Source organism: Ornithodoros turicata, chromosome 4 (assembly GCF_037126465.1).
Source record: "Ornithodoros turicata isolate Travis chromosome 4, ASM3712646v1, whole genome shotgun sequence".
In the NCBI taxonomy this organism is placed as follows: Eukaryota; Metazoa; Arthropoda; class Arachnida; order Ixodida; family Argasidae; genus Ornithodoros; species Ornithodoros turicata.
Genome location: NC_088204.1, coordinates 31,996,048 through 32,022,751, shown reverse-complemented (window position 1 = coordinate 32,022,751; position 26,704 = coordinate 31,996,048). Strand labels below are relative to the sequence as shown.

Genomic DNA, 26,704 nt, shown 5'->3' with positions numbered 1-26,704 from the left:
ACGATGGGGGAATGGGGGTTGTTCTCTTTGCCAAAGCAACATCTCGAAGACGACTTACATAGTTTCGAAGAAGGTGGTTGCGACATTCTACCTTCTGAACTACCTGATGCTGGTACGGTGCAGCTTCAAGAATTGACTTGTATGTGCTCGAATCACCGTCAGCGATCAACTGCAAGTACTTTACCCCGTGCAACTCAATGCTGCGCCTGAAGCCTTCAACGACGATATCCTTCTCCATACTGGTAGAGCTGCTGTCCCAGTTCTTGAAGCACAGATGCTTTTTTGGGCTCGACCCTGCCTTGGAACTTGCGCACAGTGTACAAAATTTGTTCCGGACGCCTAGGAACAGTACTTTCTTTGTGCGGTACCCAACAATTACAGCCTGCAAAAACGAAAAAATGTCAGGATTGTATTCCACAAAACTCTACCCCCAATGACAATGTTTCCAGGAATTATGCATTTGTACGCGTATCATACGAATTAATGCCACAGGATGTATACCACTCTAGAAAGTGTGTTTACCAAAAGACAGCAGTGCCACTAATAGCACCAGAGGGGTCAACTTTTTCCTCCAAATAAATGCTCATAGTGTTCTTTCCACAAATGGTGGGCACAGACTTCCTGTATATCCCGTCTGCCAAGCGGTGTGCAAGATAAATCCTCCTTTTTCGGGCACCTTTATTAAGTGTAGATAAAAATTTTTACTTACCAAGCCAGAAAGAGCGTCGTACTTGTTCTTGTATGAACGTTTGCACCAAGCACCATCGGCAACGACCGTAATTATAGGAAAACCGTCAGCATCGACGTCCCCAGCCTCCCTAGCTAACCGAGCTTCCTCAATGCCTGCTTTTCTTATTTCTTCCCAAGCTGTTTCGTCGATTCCTTTAGCAACAATATCCTGATACTTACTGTACGTGCTACCAGCCATGCCGGGTATGTCCAGAGCACCTAGGAGCTCGCGAAGGCCTGAGAAACCAGAACCTATAGACACGATACCGTTCACTGCTGAGGAATTGACGTCCATGCGTTGTTGAACAAGTTGATCAACTGGTGCCTCTGTTGTGACTACATCTTTCCTCAGACACATCCTGCACTTCAAACTGAAAGAGCTACACAGACCTCGCCGATGTTCTGATACAATTTCCATGTCAGCCAGGCCGCAACCAAACGGACTATGTACCGACAAACTTTGCAAAGACGAGAAGAAGTGATCAATCTCCACTATACGCCGACCATTCACACTGCTTGTGCGCTGACTCTGTGTCTGGTGAACATTGCCAGTATCGAAAGATGAAGATCGACTGGGTGTAACAGCGGCAGTGATTGGAACGGGACTTGCTCTGGAACCGGCAAGCTCGTCACAACCTGAACTGCAGGGGACTACATTATCTACCTCAGCTGAATCAGCAAATGACGAATTTGAAGGACGAATTTCGCTTGTGCTCGAAGCGAAACAAGCATTCCGACCGGCATCAGTTACAGTTTGAGGAACAACACTACCACCAAAGGTTGAGCCTACAAGGGTATCTGCGCGATGTGGAGTCGTCGAAGTGCAACGATCACTGGGAACAGCACGGCTGGAGCATCCTGCATTACCAAAATCTCTCAAATCCGCAGGCTCCGTCACATGCCTGCCTCTACCACGTAAATTCGCAAAGTCCTTCTTCTTACGTTTCCGTTGTCCGTAGACGTGACTTCGAGCCATAATGGGTAAATACTATGAACACGCAGAAAACACACAAGGACAGAGAGCAAATGAACAGGACAAGAAAGTGAAAAAAACGCGTAACTTAGCCACGAATTGGTCACTTCAGGACGAACCGCCGAAACCACGGACGCCGATCAGCTGCTGCGCAATACGCGGATGGTTACGAGCGGACTACGTTCGGGCGCTGCGAGCGGACGGCGCCACCTTCCGGAATCAGTGGTAAACGCCTTGGATGCATGCCTGTACTCACTTTTAATTCTTTTTCGGAAAAACAGAATGCTAAAAACACACAAAAAACGCGTCATTTGAATCCTGAAACATGTCCCCGGTTAACCTCAGAAGCGGATTGTTTTTATTTGCTTTCATTTATTTATTTGGATTTTTTGAAGCTGTAGCGACAAAATTCATTTCTTTTTCTTTTTAAAAAAAAAATTACAACGCTAGAGCGATATTTCAGTTCCCAGAGTTAAGATGTCTTGACGTCACCTTTCCGATGAAAGTTTCCGCATTCCGATCTGTCTCGTAGTTCAGCCACAAAACCTATGCAAAGTTCACATAGAAAACAGAGGGGTTCCCACCTTCAGGGGTCCGTAAAAAAAAATTACAACGCTAGAGCGATATTTCAGTTCCCAGAGTTAAGAGATCTTGACGTCACCTTTCCAATGAAGGTTTCCGCAATACGATCTGTCTCGTAGTTCAGCCACAAAACCTATGCAAAGTTCACATAGAAAACAGGGGGTGGTATGTCCTCTTAAGGTGAAGTGTTAATGATTGATTTAGTATTACATATTACACTACCTCAAATATCACACAGTATGTGCATCGCATGTGTGTGACTAATTCTGTACTTGCAGGGTACCTGCTCTCCAGCTAAGCCTATCAGTCTCCATCTAAGCATGCCTATCAGTCTAGCTTGCGCACCAGTTTCTCTCTCTTTCCAGACGATGCATGAAGTCCTCTGTCAAAGGCAAGCAGACTCTCCACATCAGTAAAGGGCTCTGTGAGGACATCATCTTTACTTAGATCCCGAGGCTTTTGCAAATGTGAAGTTATGACGTCTAGTTGTTCCGAGTGCTGCTGAAGACGAAGCGTTATCATGTTCAAGGATCTGATGACCTTCTTCTCAAATTCTGGAAGGAAGATATTGCACGAAACTTAGCAACACTGCCAAAAATTGGCATACTGATACAAGTACGGGCACACAGTACTAACCTGCTTTGGGCTGACTTGCTGTAGAAGCTGCACACATGCATTGTCACACAAAGAAAACAGTAAATCCGTTAGCCCAAACTACACAAGAGCGCTACACAATAAGAGCAACTTTTTTTAAATCAAGCTCACCATCACTGCTGTTGCCGTAGGATCTTTGTCTTGAACGTGAATCTCCTGCTATCTCTGACAGAGACCTTTGTGACTCTCTAGCTGTGGAAGATGCAATCCTGAGCAAAACTTCTCTCAAAATGGCTGCACGTATGTAAGGCATGGTTTGATTTGATTTTCCTGGCGCAAGGGTAACATAGATCATGCAGCGCAGAAGGCATGATACCTTAAATCATTTTTACTGAATGAATTCCTAGCAGGCATAAACCCTATGCACGTACTCCAAAATGCACTTCGTGACAAAACATTAAATAAATCAGAACAATGCTATTTCAGCTAGCAGAAAAAGGAGTACTTCATGCAAAAGGCAAAGGGTCTACTAGCATACTTATATGACAAGTGAGGCCCGTGAACGTACATGGTGTGCATCCCAAATCATTGTCATTATGAAAATGATCGATTAGTTGCTGCTGCGCAGGTCTTCTGCTGAAAGTCCTCTTGTCACCTAGCAGAAATGCAAATCACATGCTATAGAAACAGATGCGTAATCATAGACGTTAACATGTTCAACTATTACATGGGATGAATGAGCAACATCTATCTAGTCAGAAAAAAAGTGCGGACCATAAGTTGCCGGGGCCTGGCTGTTATGTTCATACGGTTGTCGTTCACACTCTTGGAGGCTGCTCTGCGAGAACGAGTACTCATCACCTGGAAGTTAGCGAAATTTCTAATTGTGTGAAATATGCCATACATCTGGAAAACGTTGCAAATTACTTCAAAAAGAATAGTCTCGCTACTGCGTGAATGCGCCTGAAAAACGTGCTCACCGTTAGTGCACCTCTGGCTAAGGTAGCTGCGTTCGGGAATTCGAGTTCCATGAAAGTCGGAAGGTAGCCGACGTGGTGCCCTGTGCAGTCCTATATGAAAATACAATATCGTGACATGTGAACTGCCCCTGCTGTTTCTGTACTATTCTGAAGTGGCTTAGGAATATGAATACACAACTATATGAGTGAGTACAAACAGCTTGTATAACTTTGGAAGCTGCAGCAACGACGGTACCAAGAGACAAGGCACATTTCTAGCACGCACTTAGCAGCAGTGCCACAGTCACTGCTAGGCCATTCCATGCTAAATGATCCAGAGGTGACGTACGACCCCCGAACCACCACCACCAGAATTTTGTGTGAATTGTTTGGTGGTTCCCTGTGACTCAGAAAGCCCCTCAAGGAATCAGTGCTTGGCGCAAACTTATGTCATTCTGAGCAGACATTACAAACCACGTCAGGCACAGGATATTTTGAAAAGTGTCTTGATAGGGGAGAGTTGGTTTTACCATACGTAAGCAATTTTCACCATCGCACTAGACGGGGTTGACGCTTGTGGCAAGCATGAAATTCAATCTGTGAAAGTGTAAATTTTTCTTGCAATATAAAATTCTGCAATTTCTTTTTCTAAATTTGTTGACAAATGCCCCTGTGTTGTACTTTAAACATGCAAACAAAATCAGTTCCACGGGTGCCCTGTAAACCACGGTAAAAAACCAGGGTGTTGTGCAAATTCGACGAAATGCACATTTTTGACCGAAAAATTCAGTGTGAGGATGTTGGGATACGAGGATGAACAAGGTGTCATCGATGCACTGTCTTTCTAGCAAGACGTAGACATAAATCCAAGTTGCAATAAGCGTCCAAGTACACGCAGTGAAGCTTTCAACTGTTTATTGACACAATGTCAATAAAGAGTTGAAAGCACCAGAGTGTGTACTGCATTGTGCTTTGGCAAGACGTAGCAAAAAAATATCGGAGGTACATTTTGTTAAACTCATTTTTTTTAGTTCAGGGTAACTACGCGAACATGTATGGGCGCTGCGGCGCATCATAGCGCCAAGAAGTGGATACAGGATAGGTCACAAAACACAAGATGGAAAGTAAACATTAAACAATCACATTATTGAACAACAAATAACGATTGCAAAGAAGTGTTTCTCTCCTTCATAACCGGACGGTTGTGCAGTAAGCACTCATCAATCTGACCATCAGGCACACCAACGAAACTTCCAGCCACCTCGCGGCACTGGTAAATGAGAGACAAGGTAAGACATATAAGGTACACATAAGAGTACCATATGTATGCTTTTGGCTGTGGTGGCATCTGTCAGTCAAATCGTTGGCATGAGTAACGACATGTACGGCATGAACATGAACGACATGAGCCCCCATTTGAATTTAACAAAACGTACCTCTGAGATTTTTTTGCTACGTCTTGCTAGGAAGAGGATGCATCGAATGACACCTTGATCACGCTTCTATCCCGACCTCCTCACACCAAATTTTTTTTTGTAAAAAATGTGCATTTTGTCGAATTTTCACAACTTCCTGATTTTGTACTGTGGCTTACAGTGAGTCCGTGTGGATGGCTTTTGTTTGTGTGTTTAAAGCACAACACACGGGGTATTTGTTCGAAAATCCACAATTTCATATTGCAAAAAATTCGTAAACATGCACAAACTTTGCAATTTTCGTACATGTCACAAGCGCCGAGCCTGCCACAAATGTCAATTGCTAAGGTGAACATTGTTTAAATATGGCAAAATGAACTCTCCCCAATCAAATAAGACTCTTTCTAACACAACCCGTGCCTTGCTTGGGCTGTAATGTCTGCTCAAAATGACCCAGGTTTTCGCAGAGTACTGCATTTTTGAGGGGCTCAGCGTCCCATAATGTCCCACGTCGTTAAAAATGGACAATGTTTTGTTGCTTTCGTAGTTATTATACCTGTGGATCATTTGGCATGGAATGGCCCTACTCCAAATCCAATTGTGTTGTTCTAAGTCTTGTTCATTTCGTGGAATTTAACTGTACAGAAAAGGCTTCACTTGTAAGCACGAAACTCTGTGGTACTTAGCTTCTATACAAACAATTACGCACACCAGAATAGACAAAATATTCACCATGGAAGCTTGCTCCTTGAGGGTCACTAAAAGGGGATGGTCGAGGCTGACTTTGCATTTCAGGAAGAGGCAAGATGTTAGCATTCTCCTCCACCATATCTACGTGAATGATAGAAAAATAGTGACAGAGTGTTGTTTGATAATTTAGACGTTTTATGAAAGAAATGCACATGCACTTTGAACGAACTCGAACGAACGACTACGCTTACCGTCAATAAGTGACTGTGAAGTATAGTGCGGTGTGCTCTCTTGCTGGCTTGATCTAGATGAAAATGGCGGAGCCTTGCCCTTGGTGTTGCTTTTTGCAACTGAAAATGAAAAGAAGATTCGTGACAGCTTCCGTGGCTAAGAAATCTACACCAGTGAAGTGAACAAGAAATATCTTATCCTTGGTCCTGAAGCCATATTGTAAATGCGTACCCTGCCCCGTGGTTTTGTGTGTAATACGAGAAGGTGGAGGAGGGGTAGGTGGCCGAGATTCCTCGCTATCAGAGTATATGGCGCTTCTTTTCTTGCGTTTGCCACGACCATACTGAATCTCAGCATTGAGATCGGATGTCTCTTCAGCCAGAGACAAATTTGCCCGAGCTGCATCATATGTTGCTGCATAGAAAACATACTTAGGATTGAAAGGCCAAAGATAAGAATGCAATATACCATATCTCTCCAGCACCTTGCAGGAAAGTTGCTTCCATGTGGGTTCTGGTTCTTTTTGTTTCCGGACCAGTGCTCCAATGTTTTTCCTATCTTTTGAAGGGGGCCATCGACATCCATCTTCATCTATCCAGGAGCATGCCACCACAGCCACACTTTCATCCAGAAATTTCACAATTGCAAAAGGCAGCACTGCCTCGCCTGTCAATATATTATAATACTTGTGCAACATATATTAGTGTGAACGAAGTGAATAGATAATACACATACAAAAAGTCCCATTCCAGTTGTAGAGGGTGACAAACAGCAAAGATTATAAAGAATGAAACAAAGCTTAATAAGAAAACAAGCTTTTGGATGAAGTCAGTCTGAAAGCTTCTTTCCTTGCTAAAGACATGTTTCACTGTCTAACTTCTGTTGGAGACGAAACACAGTAGGCTAATGAACGAGGTCAGACATACACCAAGGCTATGATATAATAGAGATGCTGTCAAAGATAAATGCAGAACTAAATCTAAGTGCTGTATGCAGCAAGAAAGCTTCATTTAAAAAATATACGAATGTCACTACCGCTCAGTGTGTGGCAAAGGTAAAACAGCATATCTATTAGACCTGAGTGGGAGCCTTACACATTTCATTCTCTCTGCCGATAGTGGCCAGATACGTTGCGCTGACAGCTGGCTAACAGCAAAAATGTCTAGCATGGATGACTCACAAGGGAAAGAATACAGGTCATCGACGTTTTGAAATTTCCTCCCAATAATACATGTCTCATTCGTTGAACTACTGTAGGCAGCGCCACTCATTACAATGACACTCCCATCATGCAATAAACAGGTGCAGTCCTTCGCATTGTTTTGCAGGCTGAGGCGTCCTGACACTGTGACTTTGTTGTACAGCGGAGGAACACAGCCTACTGGAACTGATCGCCTTGGCATTTCACGGGATAGCACAACACTGTTTGGTTTGTCAAGCTGGGGCAGTGGAACAGACCTCTGCTCAACAATACGGTTATGAAGTTGTTCCAGTGGCCTATCTGGTTTCCGCACATACCTCTTGAGTGTCTGCATGAAATTCTCAAATACGAAGGCACTCCAGAGATCTAGGGGGCCATGAACACGAACGTCACTTGCCAGATGGATTAACGCATGTATATTATGCGAGATGCGGTCGCCACCATATAGCTTGGCGTACTTCTGAACAAAGTGACGTAGTAGCCTATCTGCATAGTCTACATGCTCCAGAGGAGGGTTGTGCCTTGTCAGAATGGAAATGGCAACATGGAGTTCCATAAAATGTTCATACAATGCAGTTGGGAGGGTAGCATTTAAGACGAGGGGCCCAGTATAAAGCATGAACATACGAAGCTCTGTCGCCTTCCACCTACTCAGATCCGACATACCTCTGGGCTTACGACTAAAATCTGCGGGGACAAAAGGTGCCAGCTCAGCGTGCTTCAACGAGGCACCCTCTCGTAAACTAGGGGAGAGTCTGCACTTTTTCTGACCAGCAAACCACATGTGAAGTAGCCTCTTTTGGACTCCAAGGCAAACAACATGCATGTAATCCAAGGGGACTTGAGTAACTAAATCGATCGGGAGTTGCTCTAAAATGGAGGTTCCTATGTGGTGCTCTTCTTGTGTACGATTACGGAAGTCCTCGTCTGTTCTGAGGGGTGCATCGATTTCTGGAAAGCTCACCCTGTCAGTGCTGTAATCGCCCACGGTGAAGCATTTGGTGCAGCTATAATACCCCGAGTGTCCTTTTATAGCTAGGATATAAGATTTCGCAGGAGCATCGCATACGAATGCAGATATGCAAACATGCACCTGCTTGCCCTGAATCTGCATCCCATTTTCATGCAGTGAAAGAAACTCGGTGACATATGGCTCCAAGAAAGTATTCGCAGATAATGCCTTTGAGTTGCCATGATACACGCCAATCGGGAAAGGCTGAACTGCGTTACCGCAGTTCATCACCCTGCAAAGTACGGGCCAGAACTGACTGTTTGTGCTCTTAGAAAGCGGGAGCCCATCTACATTTATGTTAATGCTAATGGTGGCGGGTAGCGGATCAAAGCCAGCAAGTGCGTACTGCAGCCCATTTTCCAGACCAAAATGGCAATACTTTCCACTGCCCATTACTCTGATCGCAAAGGACACACGGGGAGTACTCAACAAAGTTCGTGCGCAACCCGGGAGATCAACCAAGCACGGGTGCGACTGCAAGATTTTTAACATCCATGTTACGTATTTGTGATGCACTCCACTTAACGCCCATTTTTTTACTTCTTCCTGCATTCTTTCGCATTCACTGACAGCTGTTCCAGAGGGGGAGGCAATATTGTGTTCGTTTGCTCCGGCAGAAATACCATCCTCGTCTGAGTCACTTGTGCGAGCATCACACATTGATGTGTCGGTTTCTCGTGAAAAGCAAGTTCCGTATTGTTCTTCCAGCTCTGCAGCTGGTTGATTATTATGCTCATCTTCAAACTCCGTGGTTTCATTCAAGCGGCTAACCGTGCTTAGGTTCGAAACGGGCAAGACATCTACGCCAATGTCTGCTTCGGTAGGCGCATTTAGGCTTAAATCTACCTCGGCATTCTGCCTCGCTTTTCTGTACAATGTAGCACGAGAATATTTTGGCATTGCGACTAAATTCAGCAAAACAGCGGCAGGCCACGTTAAGCAGGATTCACTTACGTGAACTTTCCATTGCAGACGAACAAAAAGAAACACATTCGGCAGAAAAGCGCGAACGGATGGCGGGAACCGCTGGCGGATGGACCGGCTGGAGCGCCACAAGCGTGGTAATCGCTCCTTGAATTGAATTGTAGCATGTTAATGAAATTTGTGTCGTGATTCAGCACAAAGGTATATAGTGTAAGAAAAAAATGAAATAAAAAGTTCAAAAGTCATGTGAAACGAAAACGCACGATTACATTATGAATAATTGTTTGGGCAGATCTGGGGAAAATTGAAACCGAAACCTGTAGACACTGCACACGGGGCGCACGTACATTTTCTTTCATGTCTTAGTTTTTCTTTCATATTTTAGTTTTGTGATCATGCGCTAGAACCGCAAATCTATTTATCTTCCGAGAGTGTGACGTCGCTCTTCAAATTGCCCGAAAAGAAAAAGAAAAGAATAAGAAAAGGCGATGACAGAAAGAAAAAAAAAGAGAGAACTATTCGCTCTCACCCCCATATCACCCGAGTTTCAGAGTGTCCGAAACACCGGGTTGGTTACTGTAGTTATGACTTTATCTCAACTACTTGGGGGGGGGGGGGGATCCGGCAACCTTGCAGTCCTAGAACTGTCTCGTCAGGGGCGCCTTGGGACAGCCAAAACTGATTGCGGGAGGACAATCCCAAACTGATATCCCGGGGATGCCCTCTGGCCATCACTTAAGGACCGAGGACGTCGGGATCTGTTGAGGACGTCCCTGGGACCCCTTGTGTTTTCTGGATGGCACCCCTGATAGCCAACCTCTTGTCGATAGCGATTATAACACCTCCCAGGAAAAAAAGTAGCGACCGAATTTATCGCGACCGCCTTTACGCCGTTCAAATAACTTTCTATTACTTAGCCAGAAACCGTGTGGGTTATTAACCAAAAGATCTCCTTCAACTTCCCGCTTCGGCATGTACACACGGCGAGCGGCGAGTAGGCAACTCATCGCCATCGGTACGGTAATCCAAACTTCATAGCCATTCTGTTAGCCAGTATAGTATTCAGCTTTTGCGCGCCGTTTGTGCGTTGTGTAATTTCACGTGGTATCATTGTTTGAAAGTGGACGCCGCAGTGTTTCAACAACGAAATTTCGAGCCGCCTGCGAGCGATGAAGTGAGCTGGAACAAATGTAAATATAGTCTTCGATTGTTGCTTTGTAGGAAGTTTACTTATATGTAAGAGCCTGAAGGCTGTTCTGAATCTGTGCTCCGGACAGTGCTTTGTTTGACTCTATAAGATAGCATGCCGAAACAAAGAGACAAATACCTGAGGCAAAAAGCGTCAGCGCTAGCTCAAGCAACGATATCCGTGTTTAGTGATTCACGACCGGCTAGTTCTGAAACAGGCTGTCACGTATTCGACGTCTTCAGTTGAGTTACCGGCACTACACCGCCCCGAGACTCCTGTGGCTACGGCGACAAACGCTTGCAGTGACTCCGCACAACATCAAAATTTGACTGACGAATGTTCTTCTCCACCATCTACGTCCTTCGCCGCTCAGCAAGAGTCGCATGTCAGCGATTCCGATGCGAGTAGCCTACTCGAAGAGAACAGAAACTTCAGTTTCTCCGCTGATGAGTTATCCAGAGACATAAGATTATGGGCTGTTGAAGAAACTGTAACACAGGGCACGTTGAGTAAGCTGTTGTGCATTTTTCTGAAGCATTTTCCGCATTGCGAACTGCCTCGTGATGCGCGAACCCTTCTACAGACCCCAAGAAGCAGTGCAAAGCACCTCACACAAATGTCTCCTGGCACATATTGTCACTTTGGCGTGAAGTCTGGCGTAGAAACAATCCTGAGAAACGTAGATGAACAGCCACAAAAAACTGCACTGTCCTTTAATGTGGACGACCTTCCTCTATATAAACGCTCTAGAACTGAACTATGGCCAATCCAGTGTATCATGAAGGGTGTAAGCAACGTTCCGCCATTGTCGACGTGGAATTTGACTCCATGATCTGTGACACACCTGCACAGTCCTACATATTTTGTTCAAAAGGCCATACGGGATACTCAGGGTGCACAAAGTGCATGGATGAGGGCGAATTTCACGAGAACAGAACACATTATGGCACAACTTCTGCCATTCTAAGGACTGATGAAGACTTCCGTTCCCAAGAAGACAACGAACACCATCGAGGAACATCAATTTTAGCGGAACTTCCAATTGACATGGTGCGCAGTGCACCCCTGGACTATATGCACCTTGTTTGCCTTGGTGTAATGAGAAAACTGCTTTTGTTGTGGCTCAGTGGACCTCTGTGTGTGCGTCTAGGCCCCATGGACAGGATTATATACCCTTACAACTCGGAGCATCTCGCTGCAACAAAGCATACCCCGCGTATTTGCACGCACGCCGAGGGGCTTTGATGAGATTGATAGATGGAAAGCTTCGGAGCTGAGGCTTTTTCTTCTCTACACTGGTCCTGTGATTCTCGATGGTGTGCTTGCTAAACCGACTTACCTCAACTTCCTGACATTGCATTGTGCAATTTCTCTACTTGCACATCCTGAACTCTGTCAAACGTAGACGAGCTATGCGTCCTCGTTGTTGTCCCATTTTGTCCAAACATTTGCTGAACTGTATGGGGAGCACTTTGTTTCCTACAACGTGCACGGGAGTAGTACTGACCCAGAGAGACTGGTAACCGAAGATACTGGTGACCATCGGGACCCCACCGCTCCAGATAGGAAGATATTTGGAGCAAGATCGTTCGCGCCAAGGAGGAGCGCGCACCAAGACCGCCCCGTGCGTTTCGCGGCCGCGCGTCGCGTAGAGAGGGGTTTCCTTCTCGCGTTTGAACATGCAAAATACATCTTATTCCCTTTCCACATCTTTTATTACATCTCCGAGCGGGGAGTTTTCCTACCACACTTAACATAGCATACTTTCCTCCTGAAGACATGCAAGCAATACACATACACATTTGTACAAGTGAAAAATATTTTATTAATGGCAATTAAAGCCAATGGTGCTGGGGGACTGCCAATTATGTTGCCAATTATGTTGCCAATCTGTGTGAAGGAGAAAACCCCAGCGGAAAAACCTTCACACCTGAAACAGAAGAAACATACAAGACAACAAAGATGCTACAGGATGGCAATTAAAACATGAGAACGGAACATACTCACACATTTTCTTCCTTGATTTGGCAGCTTCCATAAGGGTATGAATCGATGGCATTGAATTGGTAACGTTTATCATCATAGGGCATGAGAGCAAGCTTGGTATTCTCCGGGGTATACATGCACTGACGTTTGCTACATATTTATCTTTGCACATGAGATACCTTTTCACTATTGAACAACACATTTTTGTACGCATCATGAACCAAATGCTTGCGAAGTATATCCTTCTTCACTCCTTTTGCTCTAGCTATTTGATCATCACCAACCAACTTTATCGAATACATTTTAGCCTTTAGAGCAACTACCTCCTCAATTATACGACCACCAGTCTCGCACTTGAATCTAAATAACTTACCCTTATTTTTGTCACTGTACAATGCATGATCTCCAGGATATGATGACAGGTCCAGATGTTCATCTGCAATTTTTCTTCAGTTCACCTTCATAATCGTCAGTCATCAACTCTAGGATAAAACTATTAGTGTCCGTGTACATGGGAATGACTGTACAGGAGAGCTTGCTCTGTAGAGTACAATAGAGGAACTGATACATGGCATACTTCGAGTGCTCAAGCACGTAGAATCCAATCTGCAATGGGAAGTTACATTTGATAGTTCTTTTTTTCAATTCATCCAGCACACAATTCTCAGAGAGAATTTCGAAATGAACACAGTCATTTGAACTGCTATAGCGCTCAGCTTCCTCTACACTAAAGGCTACCTTAATGTTCCTGAGACGAGAAGGATTAAGAAGACTTCTTCCAAAGATACTATTTATAAAGAGCTTCATCAAGCTCTTCTCAAACTCTGTTTGTGTAGCTCTACGACGCTCAATGTTCATCATGATATATGGTTCAAATATCTTGCTCTGCTTGAATTGTAGTATTTTATGGATCTTGCTCACTTTCACACCCAATCTATAGTACAACCCCAGCAAGCGATAGTGCACAACATACCCTGTTTTGTCCATACATGTGAGAAGCAACTTCTCTTGAGTTGATGTCTTGTAAGTAAGCTGCTCAATTAGTTGATGTTGGTACGTTGACAGCCAACTTGAGTCCACCTTCTGCTTGAGCGGCGCCAGCGGGAAATACCGTGTCTTCTCATGCAACTCAGGAGGGTATACTAGATCGCATACGTATATATAACCGATAGCTGCATCCTCTGGGTGATTAACAAAATCGATACTTGAGAACTTTTCTTCAGGCACCCATTCGAACCCTCCAACTGGAAGGCACTTTGTGAGACAACCACCATACAAAGAATTGGCATCATAGTAGGCCAAATAGCTCGATGGTCTTTCTTCATCGTAATCAGGGCAATCCTTATTGTTAGCTCGAGCATAGCGTTTCGATTGTTGGCAAATACCTCCACGAATGGAGCCCTCAATCGTACGGTACATTTCTTCATCAGTGAAGAGCTCTATTTCCGCCGAAGTGTGCTTCAGAGCAGCTTACCAGCTGAAACCTGAGAAACTCACAAACCGAAGCATTTCCAACCCATACGTCTTCAAGGATAGAAACCTAAAATGCTGCATTACATCCAACAACAACAATGTGTCACATAACAAATAAAGGTTGTTGTAATCGGCGAGGGTCCTGCAAGAAAAGTGATTAAATATATCCTGTGCATAGGCATAGTCATCGTCGCTCACAGGTGTCAGAATGGACTCAGTGTCAAGTCCTATCACATAAGGATAGGCGAACATATTGAAATATTGATTAAATTTTATTATATTTTTGCCTAGTGGTGGCAACTGTAAGATGACTTCCTTCAAGTTCCTACACACACGACGATGCCTGATTAGCGAATCATTTGCATAAAATCCACGAGTGCATTTCTTGCAGAACACCCGACCGTTACGACTCATCAGAGCGTAATGGTCATTTCAACGGTTCATTTCCAACAACTTAATACAATCATTGCATTCCTTTTTCGGTATGCGAGAGGCATGTAATGTCCCATCCCCATACTTGTAAATAAACACAGCAATTTGATTACGATCTTCCCAGAGATCTATATCAGAATATGAGACTGGACCCTCAGGCCACCACTTCACACGAGCAATAGAATTTGACTCACAATTTTTCAAGTATTTGGTATATGATTGCCAATTATTTGTACGCCTCTTCTGAGGGTGCAACAAAGCCAATGTATTATATTTGAAGCACTCGTGAAAGGCGTTGGGAGGAGAGTCCACATTGGTAATTGTCTTGCACTTTTTTTTCAACTCATCGGGTATAGCCGTTCTACACCCAATGCGTGCGCTTCTTTTTTAATTTAGTGATAGTTACCTCAAGTTCCAAAACATCCCTGGAAACAAACCCGCTACCAACTCGATGATAGTTTTCCACGTTTTGCGAGAGTTCAGAAAAGCTCTCATTTAGTGCAACCATTATATCTGAAAGATTATGTATCTCTTGTGATGTTGTCGGTATGTATGCAATGTTAGTTGTGATATTGTCACCTACTTCTTTCACCATCTGCAAAATTAGTCGCATATAAAATGGGAAAGGTATACCCTGATCCTGCAACATTCGCACTATATCATGCTGATACAAAAGAACATAATCGATCGGATCTTCCACACTGTCATCATGTGGAGAAGCAAACAGCACAAAACATCTATTATGACCACCAAACGCACTCTGAGTTAGAAAGAATGGTAGGTATGGAACTTCAACGCCGGGGTGGGCACCTCTAATATGTTCTGAGAGCTCTTGTACCTGACCGACATTTGGCTCTGGTGGTAATGGGTTGTTTAATTCGGAAAAATTGTCATTTTGAATGGCATCTATTGGAGTATCCGAATCAAACAGACCATCATCCAGTAACATATTAAAATCCAATTCCCACTCCGGATGATTAGCTTCCACACCACCAAAATCAATTTGTAAAGCTTGCTCCCTCTCCTCAATACGTTGTATTAATTGTTCAATACCATCATACCCGCAAATTCCACAGCGAGGCACTAAAAAAAAAAAGAAAATGAAATGGTCTCAGTTATAATATGTGAAGCTAAATCAAGAAAAATACTCACTCTCAGCAGGTCTAGTAGGAACTTGAGCAGGAGGGCAGCACACCAAACAAAATTTGGCAGGCAAAATGAAACAAGCACTGCAACCAGGGCAACAGAACTTGTTGGAGAAACACTGCACGCCGTGCTCGAATTTATAGGGTGAAAATGTTGATGTGGGGGGCGGGCTAGAGAAATCCACATGTAGCAAAAGTCTTTGTAGTAAACAACCAATTGCAAACTAAGGAAAAACGCAACCAATAGGGAAAGTATGCACATCCTCTCCATCGGATTCCTTTTCAACATCCCCCTCACAGTCGACGATGGAAGCCCAGAAGTGCTATGCGGTCTCCGAGGACGATTGTAGGTATAGAAAGTTTTCCCGTTTTTCCCTCTCTAAAAATGTGATTCTTTGTTAAGATTCTGATTGTCTCCTGATGGGGGATCTTCCTCTTGTGAAGACATTGAAGCCACCACCCAGAACTTTCTCTATACAATATGATGAGCATCTGCGACGTTGCCGTTGTGGTGGATTGTGGTAATCGAATCCATCTCATTGGCTAGACAATAACATCCTACCCTATCTCGGCTGCCATCCAAGCTCGGATCAACCATGAAGCCCAGTGACCGATTTGCTTTGACGGTACAATGGCTGATGTACAAGGATTTGATGAAATTAAACTCCTATCTGAACTGCAACGGTTCAGAGGCTGATTTTCGTCTCATTATGCAAATTCTCCCGTTTCGAATGCGGACGAAACGAGGGAAGATTAGTCGGAGGCTCCAACGCTTCGTCTTTATCAAGTGTGACTTGTTGCGACGGTATCGTCAGGGTGACAATATCTCTCCAACCACACTTAATGCTGGACTCAAGCGACCAATAATTCTAAAGTTTTACATCCAACACTCGGAATACATCGTGCGTCGCAAGAAAGATGGTTGTCGCAAGGTGTCGAGTCTGGAGGACTATCTTAAAGAGGTCTGTACATTGAAGAAATACAATGAAACATTTTTCTTTAAATGAGGTATTCCTCTTCAATCATTTTTATTATATTGAGGTCATTGTGTACAAGGTTATTGTCAAATAAGGACACAATGCTCTTGAGTTGGTAATTCTTACAAAGGCGGGAAGCAAAGAAACAAACAAAAAGTCCACAGTGTGAGCTGTAAATGCTTTGAATGCATTTCTCGCAATACTGATCAACAGGTAGATCTTGCAGCTCTTCTTCAATCGGTGGTAGACCAAAGCTGTCCACATAGATGTAGTTGTCATTCCTGTCTCTCATGTACAATAGCCAGTGTTCTCCGGGACCGTCGTGTGGGTGTGTATTGATAACTAAAAATCCTTCTGTCGTTAAACTTGGTACCATATCAATTCCGAAGGTCCCGCGATACATATTCAAAGTTTCATGGTTCAGAGAAAACAATAATTCCAGATCAAACACATTCATGCTTAGTCCACTCGAACAACAAGATCACCATCGACTGATAAAATCTTGGGTGCTTCACTAATAAGTATAACCGACACTGCGCAAGGTAATGGCTTAGCAAACTTCATTTCAATCCTGCAATTGCCCTTCCGCAATGGATTTAAGTAGGAACCAAAACTTTCGTCAGCACTCAAGTTCCATTGCATGATAAAGGAATTTTTTTATATCTTTCGTAACTCAACTCGACATGTTTTTCATTCAGTTGATACAAGAATTCGTAGTAGCTTCCCAGCAAACCAGATACATCCAGCAAATATCCGTAAGATATCTCGCCCGGGACGTTTGGATATCCATTGGAGTTTGCCACAGATCCGTTTTACATCCATGCGATATCCCTGCGACTAGCATTTCTGCCATGTTTGTAGATCCACTGAAAGTCCCTGCGACGTCTGTCACGGATGTTTGGATATATACGGGAGATTACGAATATCGTACATATTTTGCTTTTAACAATTTTGTGCATCAGATATTTAGTGTTTGTAGAGTGCATAGAGACCACTGCAACTGTATTCCAGCAAATAATATTGATTGTGTGTTTTAACCCATTTGACACTATTGGGAACAAAAACATTACCTTAGCCTAACAGGATTTATCATAGTACAGCAACACTGTGGGACACGCCAGCATAAGTGCCGAACCCTGCGCGCCTCACTTGGACCACTTGGAAAAACCCGCAGTAACCTCTATTTGCGAGCTGGATGGAACATATACTGAAATACAAATCGTTACACACACGTTCGTTAGGGGTAGCGTGCCGTAAACCATTTGTAACGGTGACGAGGATGTATCTTCGCAATTCCTGTGTTTCTGCATCAACCCACAGTATACCCAACAACATTTCTGACATCCCTTCTTATCAACTACTGTGTTTTTAATTCAGGTTATCGTCTCTATAAGGACAAACAAATATTTTCTGGATCTCCCATAGACATCCCTAGGATCTGCAGGCTGCTTGCCATGGGACATTCAAACATCCAGAGCGCGATATCCTTCCAACATACCAGGGACATCTGTTGTTTGCTGGAGTAAGCCCAAAACGCAATAAAATTGTGCGATATCCCATAGATATCCTATGGATGTCGAGATATTCAGGACGTTCGCGACCTTGTAGGGATGTCCCATGGATATTAATGGTTTGCTGGGTTGCTCTAGCCAGATCATTTTCCCCGTCATAGGATAGTTGCTTCCTATATGCATCAACTGATAGTGTTACAGAACTAACATTAAAATGCTCGAAACAAAAGGGGCTCGATTTGTAATCACCCTGATAAGCCTCGGTGCGAACTAGACATACAGTAAGTTGATCAGGAATTCTATCAGGGAATAAGTTTTCAAAGATTGCATCATGAAGGCCCGGCGAAAGCGAGCGGACTTTGCTTTCTAGTCCACGCATGATGTAACATACGGGGATGAGCTAAGGGCTTTCTGGTGTGCAATAAAACTTGAGTTGCTAACTTTGACTTTGCGTGCTACAAGTGCCGCGCTGTGGATTTTCAATTGATGCTTATGAGTTTCATTGGTGCCAGTTAGCAATCTAAAGCTATCCGTATTATGTAGAGCAGTCACTCGAACCCCCACACCGGGTAACAAAAGCCTCCCTTGGTTTGTGAGGTCGGTGTTAACTTTCATGACAATTTCAAATAGTTTCCCCCCACTTGTCCTAGCTATGCGCAACTTTGCATCCCGAGCGACTGGATCATTTGCTGCATGCTCTCCTGTGTCATATGTATACATTGTACAATCATCTAAAGTCTTCTGCAGATGAGTATTCGTATGAAGTAGGGTATCAATCATACATCGATAGGAGTTCAAACAGTTGCTGCTTGCAAGACGTTGATTCAAGTGAATGGTTACATATTTAAATAAAGCGGCACCCAAGTTGTTGACAGGGAATACAGTGTCCTCAGTGATACCGTCTGCTCTTCGGGTAATTGGTTCACTCCCATCCGACCTCAATATCTGCATAGTTATATTAAAATACAAAGATGATAAATCGAGATACAAGTCTGAGAGATTTGTTATGTTCCATTCGATCGTCGATTCTCCTCCGCTGAATGTAGAAACAGGATAATAAACTTGCGTCTCGCATGATTCTATTGAAACTTGGGTAGGAGGTATGTTGAATAACTCACACTCCCCCTTCAAAGCCAGCTGGGACTGTGCGTGTACAACGTTGACCTGCGACATCTTTGCAAATGAAAGGATACAATGCTTTCCTCAGAGCTTTATTTGTTAGCATCTTACCCGAGCAAAAAGACTCTTTTTTTCTTCCAACCCCCTTACCTCCCTACCTGGGTCCACCTGTTTTTCGGAACGCGATGGCCAATTCGAAGCATTGTCCACCACACTTTCTACAAGTGAAATGCGACACATTGTTCGACTTCTAACCAGCTTGGATGCTGGTGCACACTTTTAACCCCCCGCTGACCCGCTGTTTTCAGAATGCGATCCCGTTCACGATTGGAATCATTGTCCTCCAGTCCCCTTACCATTTGACATTGTCCTCAAGCCAGCATGGTCCGTTTTGCTAACCACCAGCCGTTCCACTCCTCTAACCCCCCGCTGACCTGCTGTTTTCAGAATGCGATCCCGTTCACGATTCGAAGCATTGTCCACATCGTGAAAGGCGACCATGGTCGGTTTTGCTAACCACCAGCCGATCCACTCCTCTAACCTCCCGCTGACCACATTTTTGGAATGCGATCCTGTTCACGATTGGAATCATTGTCCTCCAATCCCTCTTTACCTTTTGACATCACCCTCACAAGCCAGGCCTACCTGGGCCACCTGTTTTTTCGGAATGCGATGGCCGCTTCGAAGCATTGTCCGCCACACTTTCTACAGGTGAAAGGGGGCGACCCATTGTCCCGACTTCTAACCCCTCTTGCGCGCCATTTTCGGAGTGCGACCCTTTTCCATAGAAAAACCTTTTTCTTTATAAAGAAGAAACATCAATGTGTGAAAAAAAAGTGTCTTCTTTATTTCATGGTTACAGAGGATTAATCGAAAATGTCTCTTCTCTTCCTCTTTTTCCTTCGATGTCCGCTGCCTGCAATGTCCTTCAAAATCTGTGTGCCTAATTCATTTGAGCTTGCTCTCAGTGCTTGCTTGATGTTTTGCACTTCAGATAACTTTTTCGCCAAATTTTTCGCTGCGCTCATTGCAGTACGGGCTATGTAAGGCTTTGCACGATGCAATAGTGGCAATGCTAGCTTACGCAAAGAACTAAAGCAGCCATTCCCAGTTTGAAAGAGAGGCCCTTTGTATGGCACGAGATCAGCAAGTCCTGATCCATAATGGATCTCTGGCACTTCTTTAAGATACATTTTTGAAGTGTAGAACTAGAGCTGTACGACCTGGTCCTCTAAAATGAAGTGGACGACCTGTCTCATCATACAACTTAATCGAAATTGACTTGATTTCGTTCTGTAACAGCTTCAAATATTGCACGTTATGGAAGCTGTAATGAATCTGGGGATCATCTTTATGTAAATATGGGACGAGTTTGAAAATTTGAAACTTTTTTGCACCTATATGAGATGATTCGATAATGTCACAATAAATCATGAAATTATGAAACAATGGTTTAAGATTCAGTGGTGTGGTTCCGGTGGTGGTGTTTGCAATAGACTGAATTGGTGTGAAACCCAACATATTACTCAAATATTCAGAAAGATCTATAGTTACTCCATCCACTGGAGTGAAAGTAAACAGCTGTGTATCTTCATTGTACATTAGTATAGCATTGCTGCCTATCACACCTCTGATAGCTTGTAGAAGCGAACGTGGTGTCTTGTAATAATTTGGTGGAATTTGGACTTCTTCCCTTGCAAGTATTACATTTTCTAGAACAACACCAAAACTGAATGTAAATGGATCTCCAATGTATTGTGTTGTATTTTCTAACATTTTACTGGAGTTTAATTTGAGGAGTGTCTTGAGTTGTTCAGGGATAACAAAGAGACGTGGGACCAATAATGGATATTGTTTTGAAATAGTATCTTTTCATCGATTTCATATCTTTTAAAGAAGCGATTTAGTGTGACAGTGATAGAGCGACCTGGTATGAATATGATTGGAGCATATTGTGTAATGATAGTCACCTCTTCCTTTAAAAGCATCTTTGAGATAGCTTCCTCTCCCATGCACATGTTCTGACGTGGAACTTTAGCCCATGCAACTTTCAAACCCTGTATAGTGGACACACCCATGGCTTGTTGCAGTTCTTCATCCAAAAACTTAATAGAACAAGTTATTTGAGGTAGTTGGAATGTGTGCCTTCCATCAACATAACCAAATGCGATGTTGAATTCTTTTAAAAAATCTTGCAGCGCGTGTTCCAAAGTCGATATCACAACAAGTTCCTTACGCAGCTCAATAATGCTTCTGGAAGTAATATGTATAGTAGCATCGTTAGTCCGTGGAACGTTGTAGAATACATTAGAGATGGAAAGTTCATGCAGGCCGACTTCATATTCTTCATTCACTTGTAGTGGTGCACTCAGAGTGATTGTAAAGTCATTGAGACTGTTGTTCGGGTGCATATCCATGCAATCATTGGATAGGAGATACATGTAAAAATCAGAACTTTGCGACATCTTGGGCTGGAACCCAGGAATTAAATGAGTCATCATAACCTAGCCATTTCACTTTATAATGTGTGACACCGTTTATTTTCTTTCGACTTACTATGCGTTCAATTGGGTATGGGTCGTCTCGCGATTTCACTACACGTTGCAATTCATTGGCATAGTAAGTTGCATCGTCTTCGACCCCGTCTGGACCAGCTATGTGAAACACTGGTGGATCCGAGTTCTTCTATCGCGTGATCGTGTAGACAACTAAGGACCAGTGCCCAATGTACCCTTGTCAAAAATTGATCTATTTGTGAGTACACGCACCTGATCACCAATATTCAATGTAATCTTTTTTGGTTTGTTGTCATTTTTACTGTGAAGTCTATTGAATAGTTCAATCTCGTTATTTTTATCGACATCGTTCGGGGCCATCTTGATAGTCGAATGATATGATGAATTGTAGTCAGCGATTATCTTTGGGAGAACAGCAATGTACTTGTGATGACCTTTACTGGCGAAATAACGATAAAATCTAGCTTTAATACTTCTGATAGCGCGCTCGACGACAGCGGCCTTGAAAGGGGCAAAAGAGCTATACATGTGTATTCAGTGACGTTTACACCATGCTTTCACGTGTTTGTTATAGAACTCTCTCCCTCTATCTACCTGCAGAAGATGTGGATAGGATTTATGGCTCCTATACAACTTGATCAATCCTTTCTTCACATCTTCACCACGCTTGGTCTTAATAGGCGTAGCCATGAGTCGTCTTGATAAGCAGTCTATCACAATGAGTATGAAGGAAAATCCTTTATTTTGTTTCTTGTACTGCAGGAATGAAATCAGGTCTGCTTGATGAAGATCGTCGATGTGCAGTGAGATTGTCTTTCATCTCTTAAATCTACGTCTTCCTTCTTTGCAAAGTGTGTAGACGTCATCTCATTGTAGTTCTTCGATTGCCTGTTTCTTAGAGATGTTTCGACCTCTGCAGTATCGGGCAACCCCCCCCCCCCCCAAACCAGCGTTTGGATCCCTATAATTCATTCTTCTTCTGTGATATATTCATCTGATGATAATGATGAAAGCAACTTTGTTCTTTGGGGCGATTTATACGTTTCCTTGTTTTCCTCTTCTGACGTATTTTGTGTGGCTGCAAGAACTTTGCCACTTTTCGGTACCAGGCAGGCTTCCCTTTCTTGTGTCCGGACAGATGCAACACTAATTCTTTTATATTAGAACCAGCGATTGTTTGGTTGTTATGAATGATTTCTCCCTTATCATTCCAAGTCAAGCTCCTAGGTAGCACTGAGACTACACGTCTTACTTTTTCAATGTTGACATTAGAAGGAAGCGAATTGTAATCAAATGAGCGTCCCATTGGAAGTGACACATCGTTTTTTTCTTCCTGTACTGTGGGTGCTGGCTCTGTTTCATTAGATGGTTTCTGATGATTTTTTATAATGTAGTACATAGCAGTTAACATTCGTTTTACTTTAATATCATCGCTTTCGTTAGATTCCAGAATTGATTCGATAGGAGTCAATACCTCAACCTTTGTAGCCATTTTTTAGACACCTACCGTCTTTGCTAGAGCACGACCTGCGACACCACCGAGCACACTGGTTAATCCCGTGAGTAATAAGGGGATTAGTGGCACTAATCCACCCCTCTGACGACAGAGGAAGGATCTTAGTCTTTTTGGTGATTTGTGCAGCGTTTTATATGCAATGTATCGAATGATGTGTTTATACTTTTCCAGCTCTTTGAACAATCTGGGCGGTAGCTTAATATTACCATTCAATATATTCTTACAGACTTCAGAAAAAGCTTCTATGCTATGAGGTGGCGCCTCCTTTAAAATCTCATCGCGCTCTTTAGGAGTACATGTTGCAAGGACTTTTAGAAAAGTTAAATGATGATGCAGACTTTTCATTTTGGCAAGAAAACAAACTGTCAAACGTTTCCAGTAATGCCTGTTCGCATTCAAAATTGAGACTGCATCAGAGGGTGTAGGTCAATCACTAGATAACCAAATGGTTTCTCTGTTGCCTGCTCAAATGCACTGATAAAGTATGGTAATTGAGCTTTGCCGAAGATCTGGCGTCCTAAAAGTTCCAGCTGCGTGCGTGACCTTAAATTATTAAATAATATTATATATGTGCTATTGTGAGATAATGTTCTATAGTTGACGTCGTCGTGAAATAAGTACTGACAAAGAAAAATAATGGATGCGTTCTTATGATGTGATGCTCTCGTATAGAGATGAACCATTTCTTGCATCACATTCTTCTCAGTCATGAGATCGTCGACTATAATCAAAGTAGGCAGGCTCTCATCCCATGTCTTTGGTAGCTCTTTCTGGAATGTAACATCATTTGCGAATTCATTTTGCCAGTTCGCATCATATTTGCTAACGTAAAAGATTTGCTCTGGGACTACAGTGAATACTGTAAGATTTCTTAAAGTGTTACGAACGAGATAGGTTTTACCCGACATGGAAGGACGGCAAATAATAACCCTTGCAGGGTGGATAAAAGCAAATCGACCTGCGTCAGACATCACGATGCAAAAGTAAACGAGACAATGCATAAGTGATGGTGCGAGAAATGGATTCATTGTACATCTCACCAATCGATTTGATCGTCTTGACTTTTTGCGGAACGATGCTTCATTTCTATAAGACGCTCGTGTGCGAGGAACCTCCTCACAGCTTCTGCTTTTGCTTCATATATTTCTTGTTTAAGTCGCCATTTTTTCTCGTGCGCCGTCTCCCTCTCATCATATTCCTTTCCAAAACATCGGCAAATAATAACCCTTGCAGGGTGGATAAAAGCAAATCGACCTGCGTCAGACATCACGATGCAAAAGTAAACGAGACAATGCATAAGTGATGGTGTGAGAAATGGATTCATTGTACATCTCACCAATCGATTTGATCGTCTTGACTTTTTGCGGAACGATGCTTCATTTCTATAAGACGCTCGTGTGCGAGGAACCTCCTCACAGCTTCTGCTTTTGCTTCATATATTTCTTGTTTAAGTCGCCATTTTTTCTCGTGCGCCGTCTCCCTCTCATCATATTCCTTTCCAAAACATCGAGTCAAAAGCTTCCATGCAGCTCCCATTTTGTGTAGAAAGTTGATAGGTGAGTTGATCTTTGGTAAATGACAATTGAAACTACCCACTCGGGAATGTAATAAAAGATGTGGAAAGGAAATAAGATGTACTTTGCATGTTCATGCATGTTCAAACGCGAGAAGGAAACCCCTCTCTACGCGACACGCGGCCGCGAAACGCGCGGCGGCGGTCTTAGTGCGTGCTCCTCCTTGGCGCGAACGATCTTGCTCCAAATATCTTCCTATCTAGAGCGGTGGGGACCAATGGTCACCAGTATCTTTGGTTCTGCGTATCTCCCTAGTACTACTACTCACGGGCTTTTGCACTTGGCTGATGATGTCAGAAATCGTGGTCCGTTAGATACTTTCAGTGCCTTCCCCTTTGAAAACAATATGAAGTCTATAAAAAGGCAATTGAAAAGACCAGGTGCCACCCTGACACAGCTATATAATCGCCATGCTGAAGCTATTCTTGCAGATGTCCAGCGAGCTGCTCAGAAAAAGAAGGTCGGTCTAACGGATTCCCATAACCGTGGCCCTCTCCCTCCCGACTGCATGCAGCTTCAGTATGCTGCATTCACTTGTGCCAGTTTCACGCTGCGAACCACAGGTCCAGACAGATATTGTTCCATAAATGGTCATGTGGCAGAAATACAAAATTTTGCTGCATTGAGGTCGTCCGGCCAGCCATGTGTAGTTGGTTGTGAACTTGTACGCGTGGGGGACTTTTTCCGGAAGCCCTTTCCCTCCTCCCTAATCGGAGTTTCTGTTGTGTCAAGGATCAACGATGTGCGTGTCTGCCCAAAGAAAATCCCACAAAAGTTGTCTGCTTGCCTCATGCCACTGGAATGATTGTTGTGCCTTTGTTGCACACAGAGTAGATCAAGTTTGGTACATACTCATAGTCACAATGATGCAGCTGTTACAGCAGCGGAAATACAGATGTGTATTGATTCATTATGGACATCCAGTAGGTTTGCCGTGGCTCCAATCAAGTGTATTTCCTCAATCTCCACTATGAAACGTGGTTTTCTTGATTTTTGTTACATTGAATCCGTTGTCTACTTTCGAATGTTGTGATAAAAATACCTTGTGAACTGCTTAGGTCAGCTTGTTCCTTCCCGGGTAGTTGCTGGTTCTACAAAGCTGGCTTAGCTGTTATCTGTGTAGCTAGTTTGAGGGCAGCTGGTCATGCGAATGAAAAAAAATGTGGCAGTTCTGTCTCTATTCTACAATGAAGTCAGACCCTGGTTCTGGAGTCTTTGTAAGTGTTCTCGTGAAATTAAGTAGTTGCTAAAAATAATATGTGTGCACCAAATGCCAACAGTGTCAAGTGTCCGTTGCTGCTCTTATTGGTTTCAAGCTAATTGGACTTGTATTCTAGGTCCCCTATACAATCGCACACTTCATCCAAAAAGATGAAGTGGAAGTCGTTCCATGCACCTGGGTTTCTGCAAACATGTGCAGTTGGCCTAGGCAGGCCATGAGCAAAGTTCACAGCATGATACGAAAAGGTTCTCCCCCTGGCCTTGACTGCGACGAGTTTGAAGTTGTTGTGAAAGGAATTTTTTGTAAGTGTTCGTTTTATAAACATCACCTTCTTTCCTCATGGATAATACCTAACATTTGCAGCATGCTATAAGGATGCGAGGGAGAAGCTTGCAATTTCAGCATTTACGTCTGATCTTGAGACAAATGAGCTCACGCCAAAGAGGATTCGCCGTCCTCCTCGACTGTTCGACAGTGAAGATGAAGACTACCCGCCTATACCAGACAGCTTTGTGAAAAGTACAGCGTTATTCTATCTCAGCATCTCTATCTACCTCAATATTGTGAAGTGTAACATTATTTTCGTTAAGTGTTACAGAATTTTAATCTGTAACAGAAGATTATCTAGGCGTTGTTTTTGCTTGGGAGCTCAATGACCTGGCGTACGACGTGTACGACATCTTTTAGGAGTGCAATGTTGTTAGTTAATTATGCGTGATCAAGCGTGTTAATTT

General features: G+C 43.4%; 1 protein-coding gene across 2 annotated transcripts; it reads right to left on the bottom strand.

The window, feature by feature from the left end:
- Nucleotides 1-1,959: 1,959 nt before the first annotated feature.
- LOC135392940 (uncharacterized) lies at nucleotides 1,960-9,411 on the bottom strand. Of its 2 annotated transcripts, none has more exons than XM_064623579.1 (11): nucleotides 9,341-9,411; nucleotides 6,642-6,839; nucleotides 6,405-6,587; nucleotides 6,194-6,292; nucleotides 5,985-6,083; nucleotides 3,859-3,948; nucleotides 3,653-3,739; nucleotides 3,447-3,533; nucleotides 3,050-3,172; nucleotides 2,921-2,947; nucleotides 1,960-2,838 (listed from the first exon to the last, which is right to left on the bottom strand). In XM_064623579.1, exons 1-11 carry the CDS (start codon nucleotides 9,351-9,353, stop codon nucleotides 2,612-2,614), a joined length of 1,233 nt encoding a protein of 410 aa, XP_064479649.1. In that variant the 5' UTR covers nucleotides 9,354-9,411; the 3' UTR covers nucleotides 1,960-2,611. The 2 variants fall into 2 exon arrangements, with proteins under 2 accessions (XP_064479649.1, XP_064479651.1); XM_064623581.1 differs by having other exon boundaries at nucleotides 3,050-3,130.
- Nucleotides 9,412-26,704: the final 17,293 nt, after the last annotated feature.

Coding starts and splice junctions, on each gene's coding strand:
- LOC135392940 (XM_064623579.1), bottom strand. Junction 6,293..6,404: donor ACACAAAACCACGGGGCAGG/GTACGCATTTAC, acceptor TTTCATTTTCAG/TTGCAAAAAGCAACACCAAG. Junction 3,949..5,984: donor TCAAGGAGCAAGCTTCCATG/GTGAATATTTTG, acceptor ATTTTCATATAG/GACTGCACAGGGCACCACGT.